Source organism: Asterias amurensis, chromosome 8 (genome assembly GCF_032118995.1).
Source record: "Asterias amurensis chromosome 8, ASM3211899v1".
Lineage (NCBI taxonomy): Eukaryota > Metazoa > Echinodermata > Asteroidea > Forcipulatida > Asteriidae > Asterias > Asterias amurensis.
The window spans coordinates 21,643,878-21,659,918 of NC_092655.1; the positions used below are offsets into that span (position 1 = coordinate 21,643,878).

A 16,041-nucleotide genomic window follows, 5' to 3' on the forward strand; every position below is an offset into this window, starting at 1 on the left:
GTAGAAAAGAAAACGTCTAGTTACACTCGAGTGGCAAAAGCACAGAAGACGGAGGAAAAACCAAAATAAAGAGAATATGAGGCTGTCAGTTTAAAGCCAAGGCTTTTACTATTGTAGAAGACAGCCTATGACAGGACTACAGACAATGATACAAGCCAAACAGGGGGTACCTGCAACCAGTTCACAAGGCACTCACCAAAGAGGTCAATGGTTTTCCTAGAATCAGTTGTTTGACATCACAAAATAACTTCAAAGTCACTATCTTCAGATTTTGTCAACTTCCTACAGCAACACTTTAAAGTGGGTTGCTCTTTCCAATAAATGTACAGTTTGTTGGAACCCAATATTATGTTTACTTGCAATGCAGTAAAAAATTAATGCTATTGTAATGCAGTAATAAATGTTATATAGGCAGGAACAGTGGTTATGTACCACACGAGGCATTTGAACATTAATTGGGGTTCGAAAATAGCAGCCACCCACAACAGACTGTGTGGCCGCGCCCATCCTCTGCAAGGTTAAAAAACCTGTTCTTTATAGAATTTGAATAGTACTGGTACGCGATGAAGAAATTCATTTAATATGTGCTTGTGCTCCTCCCAGGGAAAAAGCTGCGAGTTAATTAAATAATGACAACAGATTCTAATTTATTACCACTAACTGAAAGCATCGAATCTAAATACAATTGTTTTCTTCTTTGTTAATTTGCAATCTTTTTTAATTTGAAGCCTTTTTTAATTTGCAACCTTTTTTAATTTGCAACCTTTTTTGATTTGAAGCATGAAGTTATTACTATGTAATTGAGTACCAGTTCTTTCACAGTATAATAAAATTGATCATTGTTTACTGGGAAATAGAAAACAATATTATCATTTTGATCAACCTAATTTTGTTCCTCGTAGTAACTTAATTACAAGTTCAAAATGAGAACATCACTATCTTCCGCTTTTGTATAAACTTTCTTTCAATTTTATGTATTTATAAGCCATTTGGGTTTTTTTCAGTGACTTTCCTCAGCAAAAATGATGAAAAAAATGTTTGATTTAGAATTTACGGAGAACCAACTTCAAAACCTCATCATGAAATTGATACCAAAAGATTCAATGACAATGCACAGAAATTTTTGTTAGACTTTCTGGAGTAATTGATGATATTTTGCTTTGTCCATAACACAATATTTATGTCCTCTTTGTTACCATCAACATTTCATTCCAGTAGCCTTCATGTGCATTTGGTTAAATATGCACTACTCGCCCGGTGTTCAAAACAGCAGTTGATAATTAAAGACACTGGCCACTATTGGTTATTGTCAAAGACCAGTTTTCTCACTTGGTGTATCTCAACATAAAACAACAAACCTGTGAAAATTTGAACTCAATTTATGGTAGTTTACTCAATTTATGGAAGTTGTGTGCTTTAAGGTGCTTTATTTCGAGACCTGAAATTCTAATTCTGAGGTCTCAAAATCAAATTCTTTCTGGAAAACTGCAGTACTTCAGAGGGAGCCATTACTCACAATGTTTCATACTATCAACAACTCTCCATTGCTTGTTACCAAGTAAAGTTTTATAATACTAATTATTTTGAGTAATTACCAAAAGTGTCCAGTGCCTTTAAACCCATGCACATAATACTCGCTCGGTGCTCAAACAAACAGTTGATAGAAACCTATATGCATTAAGTCAAGTTCCACACAATAAAAAGTGTCTTTTCTCTTTAAGAATGTCATACTATGCAAACAACAACTCCATGGCAACACACGAATGAATATAAAATGCTCCTACGCATACAGTTGCTATGGTATCCAAAACAAGTTTCTATGATTAAAGATAAGGTTGGCGAACTGTTCTCATGAAACTCGGTCAAATTTTCATAACAGATTTACTGGGTGCAAGGCAGATAATCCCCCATGAACCTATTTTATGAATTATTTTGCACATGGAAATGATGGGATGATCATGTAGGCCTCAGTTCAACAAACTTCAAATCTACCACAGGAGTATCCGTCGTCGGGAAGGAAAATGTTGTTACAGGCACAAAATTTACTGCGTAAAACAGCTTGTTATCTGATCATTGACAATGTATAAACACTAAAATAGAGGGCAGTATTAATAGGATACCACTCCGGGCCTAATAATAGAAAAGTGGCACAGGTCTTTATGTCCTTTGATAAACAACTACCCTAGTCAACGTCAACAGAGGGCGCTATGCTTTTCTGTAAAGCCATAACTACCAAAACAAGAATAACATAATATCAACTGTTAAACATGCATAGATTATGGGGTTCCACTCCAAGGTGCAGTGAAGCAATTATGGTTACAAGACTGTAGTATGGCTTTAGCCATTGGTTAGATGCATCAACAATTCAATAGAGTCATTCAAAAAGAGCATGAGTGGTAATCTCACCTTTAATTCATTCGTGTTTATAAACACTCACCTTTAGTCTTTATGACTGTTTATAACCTTTCCATTTTTCTTAAGACCCTTGCTGGAATGCTGACAGTTGTACAATGGTGATGTTGCAGAGTCTATAAGAAGGTTAAAGAAAACAGAATTCATTAATTACTTGGCCAGCAACACCTCATTATCATAGTTGAATGACTGGGAACTTCTAACTCATAAAATAGAAAAGATCAAGAGAAAAATAACATTGAAAGAGCTAATTTTAAAAATGTTCAACCTAAATTGAAGTCCTCTTGTTGAACAAGTGTTTCGATCAAGATATTGGGGTAGTTTTACAGAGGATGACATCCAGGACTAAATTTCAAAGAGCTGCTTATATATAAGCACAACAAAAAGCTAAGCACAATAAAATTATGCTTACAAGAATAAAATTACAAGCCAAAATTCCTTGTGTATCATTTGTGACTGGGATCCTGCTCATATTTGCTAAGCAGACAATTGTTAAGCATACATTTGCTGGTTACGCAGCTGTATGGAACTGCTTAAGCAGAAAACAACTTCTACTTTAAAGAAAGAAAAAAGATGGCAGGACACCGTGCCACACGTTGTACATGTGGTATTTTGTTTGGTATAGCCTCATTCTGGTAAGCATCATTTCATCGTGATGAGCTCAGGGGCCAATTTCATAGAGCTGCTTAAGCAAAATATTTGCTTAAGCACGAAAATAGCTCGCTTATTTTACACATGTTACTGGCCAAAATGTCATGCCATATACATGTACATTGCTTGTGACTGGTATTTAGCTGTTGTTTACTTAGCATAACAATTGAGTTGAGTCTTGGCCGGTAATCTGATTTTACAAAGCAAGGATTTTTTTGCTTAAGCAAAATTTTGTGCTTAAGCAGCTCTATGAAATTGGGCCCAGATGTGGTTTTAAAGGAACACGTTGCCTTGGATCGGACGAGTTGGTTTGTAAAAAGCGTTTATAACCGTTTGTTATAAAATGCATATGGTTGGAAAGATGTTTTAAAAGTAGAATACAATGATCCACACAAATTTGCCTCGAAATTGCGTGGTTTTCCTTTGACTTTGCGAACTAACACGGTCGGCCATTTATGGGAGTCAAAAATGTGACTCCCATAAATGGCCGACCGTGTTAGTCGACGAGGTAAAAAGAAAACCGTGCAATTTCGAGGCATGTTTGTGTGGATCATTGTATTCTACTTTTGCAACTTCTTTCTACCCATATGCATTTTATAACAAACGGTTTCAAAGACCAACTCGAACGATCCAAGGCAACGTGTTCCTTTAAATCAGCTCTATGACACGGATGGCCGCAGGCTTGATGAGCATTGATGTCTCCATGGGGACAAGATGGATACATTTATTTCTAATAGGAGTAGTACTGCATCAGATTGAGGTATTTTAGGTTACTGACTATCAAACTGTTTTCAGCCATTCGGTTTTTTGTGGTGATTGTTTGTTTGTTGGGGTGATTGTTTGTTGGGCTGATTGGGTGTTTGTTTGTTGGGCTGCTGTGGTGTTTGTTTGTTTGTTTGTTTGTTTGTTTGCAAATATCACAAAATATAATCTTAATCTTAAAGCCATTATACACTTTCGGGAAAGAAAAAAAAGTTCACAGATTTACAAATAACTTAAAGAGTTTACAGAAGGTAAGGTGAAAGACTTCTCTTGAAATATTATTCCATGAAATGCTTTAGTTTTTGAGAAAACATGAAAACAATTATCAATTCTAGATATCGAGAATTACAGATTTTTTTTTCAAACACATGTCATGACTCGACGAAATGTACAGAAACAAGGGTGGGTTTTCCTGCTCTTTTCTTCCCACTCTGATGAGCCTCAACTTTCACAGGTTTGTTATTTTATATATAAGTTGTGATACACAAAGTGTGGGCCTTTGGACAATACTGTTTACCGAAAGTGTCTGATGGCTTTAATATTCTTGTGGTTGAAAAGTCAAATTAGCAAGTAAATCTTAATTCATAAATATTTTAATAATTTAATAATAAAATAATAATAAAATTTGAAGAAAAAAAAGGAAAAAAAAGAAAAAAATGTGTAGGCCTATAAATTATGTCCTATTAATTTATTTTTGTCCAAGTTGTTTTAAATGAGAATTTTAATTAAAAACTGGGCTACAAATATAAATACTGGTAGGCCTTCTAAGTGAAATAATAATGCTATTGTTGTAATGGACTTTTTATTTGCTGCAGAGCTATACTTGGCCTGTATAATTAGGTGTGCGGCCAAAAGCCATAAGTCTTTTGTTATATACTGCTGTGTAATCTTTTTCTCACTGAGCCTTTTTAACAACTTTCACAAAATGTAGGCCCAAAAAGGTTCTGTTTGATGTTGATAAGTTTACACTGCTGCCCCGCCCCCTTACGGGCTTAATTTCGTAAAGCCTGTAAGCAGGAACAAATTGCTAAGCACAGAAAAGCATTGATTAGCAGAAACAAGTTTAATATCCGCCAAATTAACATTAAATTGTTGTGCATGCTAGTGCCCCACTAATTTTTTGCTTAGCAAAGAAAATTGTCAAGCAGTATTTTTCTGCTTAACAGTTTTATGAAATTGGACCCTGGACTGTCTGTCATTCCTGCTGGTCCATATAACAACACTTATAGTCACATAAATTTTAAAATAGTGCCAACATTGTCACACATGTCTGATGTCATGGCTGTCTGGTCATGCTCTACGTATACAAACAAGAATTTTGTTTTGTTTTAAAATTTCTACCTCCCGGTTAATAACAAAATGCAGTTGGCACTGAACTCTGGACCGACCAGGACAGGAGTTACACCTTATGAAAGCTAAAAAATGTACAAATAACTTCTCATTAGTGCAAAGAATAAACAATTCTTACGTGTCCAAACTTCAACAGAATGTCAATGACGAATGAAGTTTGTTCCGTTTGTCCACCCACGTGCGTTTTAAAGTTTGCACACACAGCTCAGCCCCGTCGAGCGCCTTCTTTCGACCTCACGGCATAGTTAAAGGGCGACCTCTATTGACAACTTTTCCTTGTTTAACATCAGTCAAAGTGTATCAAACTCAACCACTCAAGAAATACTTGTTGTTGCTTCACCAAGTGCTGAATTATTTTCTCAACATAAACAAATAATGAAAGTGGGAAAATCAAGGAAAATGCAGGATAATACTCATTTTCTGCAAATGTACATGAAGAAGTTTTATACACATAGCTTTGAGATGTTTTGTTTATTATGAATTTTCCCTCGCTCTGTATTTACAAAATTATTGCAATAATTCCAAAGGGGAATAGGAAAAGCATGGGGATGGAAGTACATGTAGTTAGTTATTTTCTACCTCCATTGTAGTAGTTCCCAGATATCACCTAATCTGACCTCCACTTCATCCACCAAAATTTTAAAAAGTAGAGCTTTGTTAAAGGCAGTGGACACTATTGGTTACTCAAAATAATTATTAGCATAAAACCCTTCTTGGTAACAAGTAATGGGGAGAACTTGATAGTATAAAACATTGTGAGAAACGGCTCCCTCTGAAGTGCCATAGTTTTCGAGAAAGAAGTATTTTTTGCACGAATTTGATTTCGAGACCTCAGATTTAGAACTTGAGGTCTCGAAATCAACCATCTAAACACACACAACTTCGTGTGACAAGGGTGTTGTTTTCTTTCATTATTAACTCGCAAGTTCGATGAATGATTGAGCTAAAATTTTCACAGGTTTCTTATTTTATTCATATGTTGAGATACACCAACTGTGAAGGCTAGTCTTTGACAATTACCATTAGTGTCCACTGCCATTCAAAGAAATTACATGGATTTCACAGAAGAAAGAAGAATTTTCTTTTCAGACAAAATAAGCTTTCTTATCAAACAAGAATTTAAAATTAATGATAAATCCCACGTTTGCATAAACTATATATACACTTTTAATATTTAGTTAAAAACTTGTTTTTTGTTTATATTAATCAAACATATAATGAACGATACAGGTATTGCTACAAATTACTTTAAGATAATTAAAAATACTCTCTGGAACTTCATTTAATACAATTTTCAAAATAAAGTTATACCTTAAATTTGATATGACAAAATATATTTGTTTGTAGTTACACCATAATATTGCATGCATACATTGCATGCATACATTGCCGTTAACTGAGGTGTATGCTGGTCTGGATAGACTACACAGACCAGAATGCACCTCAATTGAATAACATGAGCGTAAAAAGTATTTGCAAAGTATTCAATGTGACAATATCTAATAAGGTGTATAAGAATATGAAAATACAAAACAAATTGTCAAAAAGCGTCATGTTTTGAACATAGCAGAGTCTTTGCTAGAGTCAAATTATAATATTGTCAAAAAAAACCCAATATAATTATCACCAATAATCATCAGCATTTATATTGAGAGTTAGCATCTGGAAGCAAAGCTTAAGTTACATTCTCAAAAGTTAAATCCTCGGAGAATCAGAGACATTGCATAACAAGTAGGAAACAAAACCTGCTTAGAGTAACACATTCTTCCCAAGCAACTTTCTTAGAGCTACTCAGGAACTGAAAAATTTGCTTTAAAATATTCCGCTTAGCAAAAAAATAAGCAGCAGGATACCAGACAAAGATATTACATGTGGCATTGAAGTTTGACTGGTAACGCTATTCTGGTAAGCATAAGTGAAGTGGATCATTACGATGACCACACACAAAGAAAACCTTCCATTGACAAAAGGCTTGGCGTATGAAGGCACAACGTCACAACCCAAGTTATTGCCAACCGAGGTTTGAAAACTATTTAAAAGCCATAAAAACAGATGACAACAGTTTGTAAGCGTGTAACATAACTGTTAAAAAAAAGCATTCAATTTGTTGGAAAGAAATCAACAAGTCTTGGGTGAAAAAAAGTGATGAATTTGGTCAAACATCTGTTAACATAGTTGAATAGTTCACGAACAGTTGGCTGACAATGCCAACCCTCACAGTTTTTTTATCAACAATGGATATGTTTCATAGAGTCATCGTCCACCGTTTGCAATGCTCTTCCATATTGACACCTTACTCCATCTGGCATCGGTATGCTCTAATTACATCCCGGATTGGTGCACGGTATGGGTATTAATCTATGTTCATAGAGTCCACCATACACCATTTGCAATGCTCTTCCATATTGACACCTTACTCCATCTGGCATCGGTAAGCTCTAATTACATCCCGGATAGGTGCACGGTATGGGTATTAATCTATGTTCATAGAGTCCACCATACACCATTTGCAATGCTCTTCAATGATGATACCTTACTCCGTCTGGCATCGGTATGCTCTAATTACATCCCGGATTGGTGCACGGTATGGGTATTAATTTCTATGTTCATAGAGTCCACCATACACCATTGCAATGCTCTTCAATGATGATACCTTACTCCGTCTGGCATCGGTATGCTCTAATTACATCCCGGATAGGTGCACGGTATGGGTATTAATCTATGTTCATAGAGTCCACCATACACCATTTGCAATGCTCTTCCATGATGATACCTTACTCCGTCTGGCATCGGTATGCTCTAATTACATCCCGGATAGGTGCACGGTATGGGTATTAATCTATGTTCATAGAGTCCACCATACACCATTTGCAATGCTCTTCCATGATGATACCTTACTCCGTCTGGCATCGGTATGCTCTAATTACATCCCGGATAGGTGCACGGTATGGGTATTAATCTATGTTCATAGAGTCCACCATACACCATTTGCAATGCTCTTCCATGATGATACCTTACTCCGTCTGGCATCGGTATGCTCTAATTACATCCCGGATTGGTGCACGGCACATCGGGCATTGAGATCCCATCTGTTTCAATCTTAGCCCACACGCTAAGCAGCAGCACATGTGACCACACTGGTAGAGCACCGCGTCTACGGACTTCTCAAGGCAGATGACGCAGTTACCTTCACTGGCAGGCTGGCTGGGTGGCATGGGAGCTTGGGCAGTCTGGATGGTGGGAACTGTAGAATTACAAATCATCAAATCACAACTATTAATAACTTATTATCAGTAGTAGAATATAAAGCAAGACAGTTCTCTAAAGAACAAAATCAGTAGACATACACATGGTGTTAACGCATACTAAATATATATAATTGATACCTCACCATGCAATGTCTCAAATCCCATAAACAAATTATCACTCCAAAACTATCCACTGAAACTGAAATACAATAGCGTCGTCTGAGACTAACAGGGCATTTAGAACACTACGGAACCTGTCACTCAGCCTATCACTTAGGCCCAATAAAAACTTATTTGGTGAGTAAAAATGCAACTGGTGATAGTACAAACTTTTTTTAGAAAAGATTCCCTTCAAAGCCGTGGTTTTAAAAGGATTTCACCCATAAACATTTAAAATGTGAGACAGGATTCATGCATAAATCCCTTTTCAGATGAATTGAAAGTTCAAATTTGTCTGGTGTCCGTTCACAAATGCTGTGGCTAGAAATGTGGTTTGTACCTGCTGTTACTGCGCTAAACTTGGATGAATTTGATGCGATCGATCTTGATGATGCTCAGTTTGTTTTTGTTTTCAAGACACTGTATGCAGCTAAAATTTGCACAGGTGACATCTAATGTATGAGTCTTATAATGCGACCTAGAACTAAGCATTACAATGAGAAAAGAAAAAAAACCAATCTGTTACCCCATCCCTAAATGAAATGAGTTAAGTTTGAATATTGTTCTGACCTTGCCCATGTTGGCCACTGAGGGCAGCAGCCACTTCCTGTCTGATTGACCTCTGCATGTCAAGCTGGAGTTCAAAGGTCAGCCTCATCATCGTCTGCATTTCCTCTATCTGGCGTCTGAGAGTGTCAAGCTCTGGTGCAGCCTGGAGAAGAAAAATGGTATGTTACAATCTTTGCCCAAAAGTTTCAGATGCACTTCCCATTTCACTCAGGATGGCATGCTTATCTGCAGACCTTTGGGGATGTTTTATATCACCTGGAATGACTTTAGTTATTCCAATTTTTGTTTTGCTGATAGACGATCGAGTGACGCTTAATTCCATCACGACTTTCCAGTGAGTAGCGTACACGAGAAGCCACCAACATTGGGCACTCTGTTTCAACAGACAAAGAGCAACAGCTGGTTCTGGAAAACAGGCATTGTGAAAACCCTTTTTAGGCTTTATTGTATCAACCCTGATTCCAAAAAAAATTTTGTGCTTTGCTTCTTCAATGGATCCTTCTGCAGTGTCACATTTCTTTTGCAATGTTCTTTTTGTAATGACTTTTTATTTATTGATATTACCTTTTGCTTTTGATACCAGGGAAATAAATGAACTTTGAACCAAGAAGACACTATACATAAATTGTAAACTTGCGGGTACAACCATGTGTAAATTTCTTAGGGTGAGTGTTGGCTCTGAAAAGAGCCAGTTGGATCTCAACGTTTCGAACAGTATAATCTGGGCCCAATTTCATAGAGCTGCTAAGCACAAAGATTTGCTTAGCATGAAATTTCTTCCTTGATAAAAACAGGATTACCAACCGAATTTCCATTTGATGCATATTGCATGTTACTGGTATTCAGCTGTTGTTTGCTAATCCTGAAAATCATGTGGAAATTTGGTTGATAATCCTGTTTTTATCGGGGCAGAAATTTTTATGCTAAGCAAATTTTTGTGCTTAGCAGCTCTATAAAATTGGGCCCTGCTCGTCTTCAGAAGAGTATACTGTTCGAAACGTCAAGACCCAACCGGCTCTAGTCAGAGCCAACACTCACCCTAAGAGATTTACACATGATTGCACCCGCAAGTTTACTATTTATTTAGAGTTTCTTCTTATTTCTCCACACCATGCAAAGCTTCAAACAATACGAACTTTGAACCCTTGAACTTACCCAGGTTGCAGCTGTTGCAGAAGAGGATGGCGCCTGAATCCCGAGATGGCTGAAATCATTCCGTCGATAAGATTGACTCTGAGGCAAGGATTGGATAAAGTTGGCCACGCTCTCTCCATCAGCTTCAGTATTTTGAAGATGAGCCTGTTTACAAATCAAGATCATTGTTAACTTTTTCTAATAGGCAAATATCTCTCACTCTCAGGCATGTGTTCTTTATTTTTTAAAGAGCAAGGGCACCAAGGCATTTTCTCCTTGGTAAAGGGCACCCCGAGGAAATTTATTGAAGTATTTGCAGGGCACCAAGGCAATGTCCAGGGGGCAAGAATGCAATCACCTTCGTTGTCTCCGTTAAGTACCAGGCCTGCACTCTTCAATCTCTTAACGATGACTCGAGCAAACTAGTCGAAGCGTTGAGACCAATTAAGAACTCACTCTGCGGCAGTGAAGTAATTAACAAGAAGTTCCCTTGATCCACTTAAGTGAAAGAAGTAGTCACTGAAGGTTAACTGTCTTGCTAAAGGACACACAAATATCAAGAACGGGACTTGAACCCTCACTCTCATAATCAATAACACCAGAGCTTGAGTTCAGTGTGCTAGACCACTCAACCAGACAAACCAAATCAAAAATATTTTCTGGTTTAAAAAGATACATAATAAGGAGCACTGACAGTGTTTGACCTTACCATCATTGTATTCTCCAGGGTTCCCCTGAACTGACTGTTGAGCATGGAGGACACAAGCTGACGTTGGACTAGATTACTGATCTCAAATACAGCCTCCTCACGATGTGACTGTTGCAGGTACGAAGCCATGTTTGTGATGTCATTAGCTTGCGGTGGACTGTTTAGCAATGGAGAGTAACATAACGGAAGAAATACAATTTATATGGGGATATTTGATCAAGATCATAGTGCAGGCCCCGAAATCACCCACTGCGCCTACAGCAATTAGCGTGGTGCCCTGTGCTTTTGCTGTGGTGCCCTGTACAAGGTTCCCGTACCAGGGTGGTTTGATATACGGACTGGAGCATGTCGTGGCCGAAGGGTGTCGTGGCTGAGCTGATAAGAGCACCGAACTCAAGCTCTGGTGCTTCTGTTCAGCAGAGTGTGGGTTCGAATCCCGGTCGTGACACTAATTGTGTCCCTGAGCAAGACACTTAACTATAATTGCTTCTCTCCACCCCAGGGGAAATGGGTACCTATGAGGGCAGAGATGGTTCTTGTGATTGATTTAGCTGAGTAGCTCATATTAATGTTGCACAGGCTACGTACAAACTCCCCACCAGGGAGCTGAGATGGTTTAAGGAATGAATTATGGCCCAATGACCAGGGGTAATAATGTTGTACGCGCTTTGAGGCGTCTCTGGGTGTGAAAAGCGCTATATAAAAACTGGTTATTATTATTACTATTACGTGGATTGTGTATTTAGTCCCTTCTAGACCGTATGGGTTTTCCCTACAGGTGTTTTCGTCCGTCTAAAACTGAAATTTCTTCATTGTCTTTCATCAAGATGCTTTTCCCGACTCTATAATTCACACTCAGATTCATACCTGTTTTGCGTCAACCATGGTTGTTGCGGCTGCACAGCAGGTTGCTGCCATGGTTGTTGCTGTTGCCATGGCTGCTGTTGTTGCTGCTGCTGCTGCTGTTGCCATTGCTGCTGTTGCCATTGAGAATACTGCAGCTGCTGCTGCTGTTGTTGCCAGGCCTGTTGCTGCTGGTATGGATTTGGTGGCATTTGCTGTTGTTGTGGCCTCCATTGCGACTGTGGGAATGAAGACTGCATTGAGGGAAACTGCTGTGGCTGTGAAGATTCAATATATTCAAAATCAAATTGTCTGCTCAGAACAATATAGTCGTAAATGAAAATTTCATAACGTATTGATCAAAAGGTCCTTACGTACAAAATTTGTATTAACAAAAAAGTTAAAACAAAAAACCCCTGAATGTTTTACTTGGTAATCGAATGTTTCTTTATGCCAAACAATTACTTTAGAGACCACTTTTGATCAATAAAACCCATTTAACAGGGGCGCCAAAATATGCATGCAACATGGGCAGTTTTGCAAAATCTATACAAATCGTACTAAGGACCTAACAGTCGAGCTGAGGAACTTTACTGAAATGCACAAAATTCAAACTAACAATAAAGGAATGAAAGGTAAATATATTTTCCACTGGAGTGGAATAGGTTGACTAACCTGTTGTCGTTGTTGTTGTTGTTGATATTGCACTTGTTGTCCATACTGAGGCACAGGTGGTGGTGGTGGTGGCGAGAAGACATCCGCCAACCCAAGGGAAGGATGGGAGCCGGTCGATGTCCTTGATGAATGACTCAGCTGACTCAAACTCTCCAAGTGTTGCTGGAATGCGTCTGCACTTGGATGCACAGCTGGCGTTGAAGACCCTCCAGCATTGAAACCGGCCGAGCGCAGACGAAGTGTCTGCTGTAGTTCTCGATCTTGACGGACCAGCGTGCCACGAATAACATCTTCAAGATTGCGTCGGAAGGCGTTGCTCCTTAGAACGGATGACACTGGTCGGCGTTCTGACAGCCCTTGGACCTCGGAGAGAACACTCTGGGGTCGATTGTTGGTTTGTCTCTCACCACCTGAAAAGAAGTCTTCGAGGGTTTCACGGCTCTCTGTGCTAGTGACTGGACGATGACCGGTCTGAAGCTTCCTCAGCTCCAACATCAAATCTCTGTCAAATCACAAGTTAACATAGTAGTCATTAGAATAATTACTCACAATTTGGTAGGATTCCTAGGCTCAATTTCATAGAGCTACTTTAGCATTAAACAAGTAACTAAGCACAACAAATTTGTGGTTACCAGAATTTTAATGTTACCGGCCAAAAAACCATGTCACTTATGTCACATGTATTATTTTTAATTGCACACATTTTGCTTAGCAGAAATTTGTTACTGTAAGCATCATTCTCTGCTGAGAGCAGCTCTATGAAACTGGACCCTGTTACGAAGTTGGAAAAATCAGAGTTTTAAAAAATATTATCAAATTTGTCTGAAATAATTCTTCAGCAGAGTATGTTTACTCCTAGCGTAAAAAAAGTAAACCGCAGCAAAACCACAATCAGTTAATATTCATTGTGGTTGAGCTAAAACCTGACGTCCATTTCCCTTTATAGTTGATTATATCAACCTACACAAACCACTAATGATCATCATTTCCTTTGAAAGTTGAACATAGTTTCCTTAAAGGCAGTGGACACTATTGGTAATTACTCAAAATAATTATTAGCATCAAACCTCACTTGGTAATGAGTAGTGGGTCAAGGTTGATGGTATAAAACATTGTGAGAAACGGCTCCCCCTGAAGTGACATAGTTTTCGAGAAAGAGGTTATTTTCCACGAATTTGATTTCGAGACCTCAAGTTTAGAACTTGAGGTCTCGAAATCAAGCATCTGAAAGCACACAACTCCATGTGACAAGGGTGTTTTTTTTCTGCCAATATTATCTCGCAACTTCGACAACCAATTGAACTCAAATTTTCACAAGTTTGTGCATTATGTTGAAATACAGCAAGTGAGAAGACTGGTCTTTGACAATTACCAAAAGTGTCCACTGCTTTAAATGCAAGACTGATCGTTTTCATTCAATCGTAACCACAGACCAAAGAGTAAGCCCTTTAATCTGAATTGTTAAAAAACAATTAACTAATTGCATGGATATCAATGGACTGCTGAAAGATAGTTCAAGCTAAGCAAGGCTACAGGAAGAGGAAAATAACTTCAAGCGACCTGCCAAACATGTTTGTATTGCATTCTGACACATTGACAGTTTGCTTCTTGCTGTAATGGTAAAAACAACCGCAGGGCTCTGATGACAAATACTAACGGAAACTTCCTTTTTCCTCTATTTAATCACTTTGATCTGAAGCACATCCAACTAAATTATCAACTGGAACTTAGAAGGTGGTGGCCTATAAAATTCTGTTTTGTTTAAAATTGATTTCTACACCCACAGCAATTACAAATACATAAGAAGCAGGCCTTAAAACAACCCACGGCACCCACAGCAATTGCTACGGTGCCCTGGGCTTTTGCTGTGGCGCCCTTTGAAAAGTTCCAATACAAATTTACTTTTCCCTCACAAGTGCCCCTTTACCAGAGGTAAATTGCTGTGCCCCTTCAACTTCAAGATAAAGGTCAAGGACTGCAGAAGTCATAACGGATCCCCATCTTGTACCATTGGCGTTCTATAATCTTTTTGTGTGACTCATGGGTATGTTCAGACAGCGTACTAAGTTAGACCCGAACTGGTTTAACTTTCGAGGTGGTTGCAAAAAGTTGTTCCCCTTGCGTTCAGACAGCACGGAGTAAAACCCGATATGGTTTATCTTTGGTTTTAAGAGGTCAAAGTAAACGCAACCCTGTTACTCTAACATCCGGTTTATTGTCCGGTTCATTGGTCACCGTATGTTTACGTAACAATTGTCAGGTCAATGGGTCGTCTGTTGTGAGTTAAACCGGATGTGGTCTTTTTTATTCTGTCCACACACGGTGTTTAAAGATAAACCCGAAGCGGTCTAAAGATAAACCCCCTCGCTGGGAGATCTATCATTTGTGGGTTGAACTCAATTCGATCTAACTTTACTACTGTTCAGAGTCTGAACTTCAGACACACAGAGTTGAACTCAATCGGGTTGAACCACGAGTTAAACCGACTTTAGTACTGTGTTTGAACGACATCATAGTCATATCTCATAGTCAGCCTGAGAGCTAAAACAGAAAGCTCTATACGCAATGACTGCAAAGTGTAATACATAGTGTGAACAATTCCTTGTTTCACTTGCTATCACTCAGATTGCACTTGTTTAAGTGTACTGTGCAATGTCCGCTTACAATACAAGTCTGTATTTAATTTGAGACGAATGAGCCAGGTAAAACATTGTTTGCAAACAATGTCTGGAAAACAAAACCTTGTAAAACAGTTGTTTTCAGTTTTCTATTGATCTGTCAGTGTCAGCTAAAAAGCTGAAACAGCTTCGAATGGACCTCCTTGGTTCACGTTTTGTCTTTGGCTCATTAGTCATTGCAAAAATGCAAGTCTTTAGTAGCAGGGCCATTGCCTACAAGTTTTTTGTGCTAAACAGCAATACGTTAAAACTTTAAAAAGCAATATTTTCTGCTTCCACATTATATGGATACATAAAGTGGGCCCCCTGATGTTACCCATCTCCACGAATGTCCACATAATAGCTTGAAGTTCCCCTATTTGGCGAATGTTTTGCTTGGTTAGTTCAAACACAAGTTCATTATTTTATGTGGAGTTATTTTCTAAATGTGTAACTTTTTAGAGATCCATTTACTGGTTACCCCCCTTTTCAATATTACTTGAAAAAATGGTCTAGTACCTTCTTTGTTTCTGCAAGAGCAAGTCAAGTCCCTCGGAAAGTCCAGTGGCAGTTGCCGTGCACTCCCCGTGTGACTCCGCCGTTGAATCGGCAGCTGCAGCCCCATCACCACCGGCCTGAAGAGACAGCTTGGCAGTTTCAAATGCCGGAGTTTTCGCTTCCATTTTCAAAGCGTATTGCTGACACGTCTCTTCTGCATCAGAAGAGTTTGAGCTACTGCTGGATAGAACCTGATGCTCTGCCATGACTGTCAGTGTTGTCTGGACAAGAAAGTTTACGATGAATGTAACTTTAAAAGAGGGTTTTTATACCCAATCTTGTTTTTTGCGGCGGTTGGATTATTATCAGCCCA

General features: G+C 38.4%; 1 protein-coding gene across 1 annotated transcript; it reads right to left on the bottom strand.

Annotated features, from left to right (window-relative positions):
• Positions 1–5,631: 5,631 nt before the first annotated feature.
• On the bottom strand, positions 5,632–16,041 carry LOC139940767 (uncharacterized). Its single transcript, XM_071937146.1, has 7 exons — positions 15,690–16,041; positions 12,514–13,015; positions 11,863–12,116; positions 10,996–11,152; positions 10,308–10,451; positions 9,153–9,294; positions 5,632–8,419 (listed from the first exon to the last, which is right to left on the bottom strand). The coding sequence occupies exons 1-7, from the start codon at positions 15,932–15,934 to the stop codon at positions 8,190–8,192; spliced, it is 1,674 nt and encodes a 557-aa protein (XP_071793247.1). The 5' UTR covers positions 15,935–16,041; the 3' UTR covers positions 5,632–8,189.

What these genes read in the sequence shown, in the direction of transcription:
- LOC139940767 (XM_071937146.1), bottom strand. Translation starts at nt 15,934, where the DNA reads ATGGCAGAGCATCAGGTTCTATCCAGCAGTAGCTCAAACTCTTCTGAT. An exon ending in CCATGGTTGACGCAAAACAG is followed by an intron (nt 11,153 to 11,862) that starts GTATGAATCTGA and finishes ATTGCTAAACAG; the next exon opens with TCCACCGCAAGCTAATGACA. An exon ending in CAGTGGCCAACATGGGCAAG is followed by an intron (nt 8,420 to 9,152) that starts GTCAGAACAATA and finishes GTAATTCTACAG; the next exon opens with TTCCCACCATCCAGACTGCC.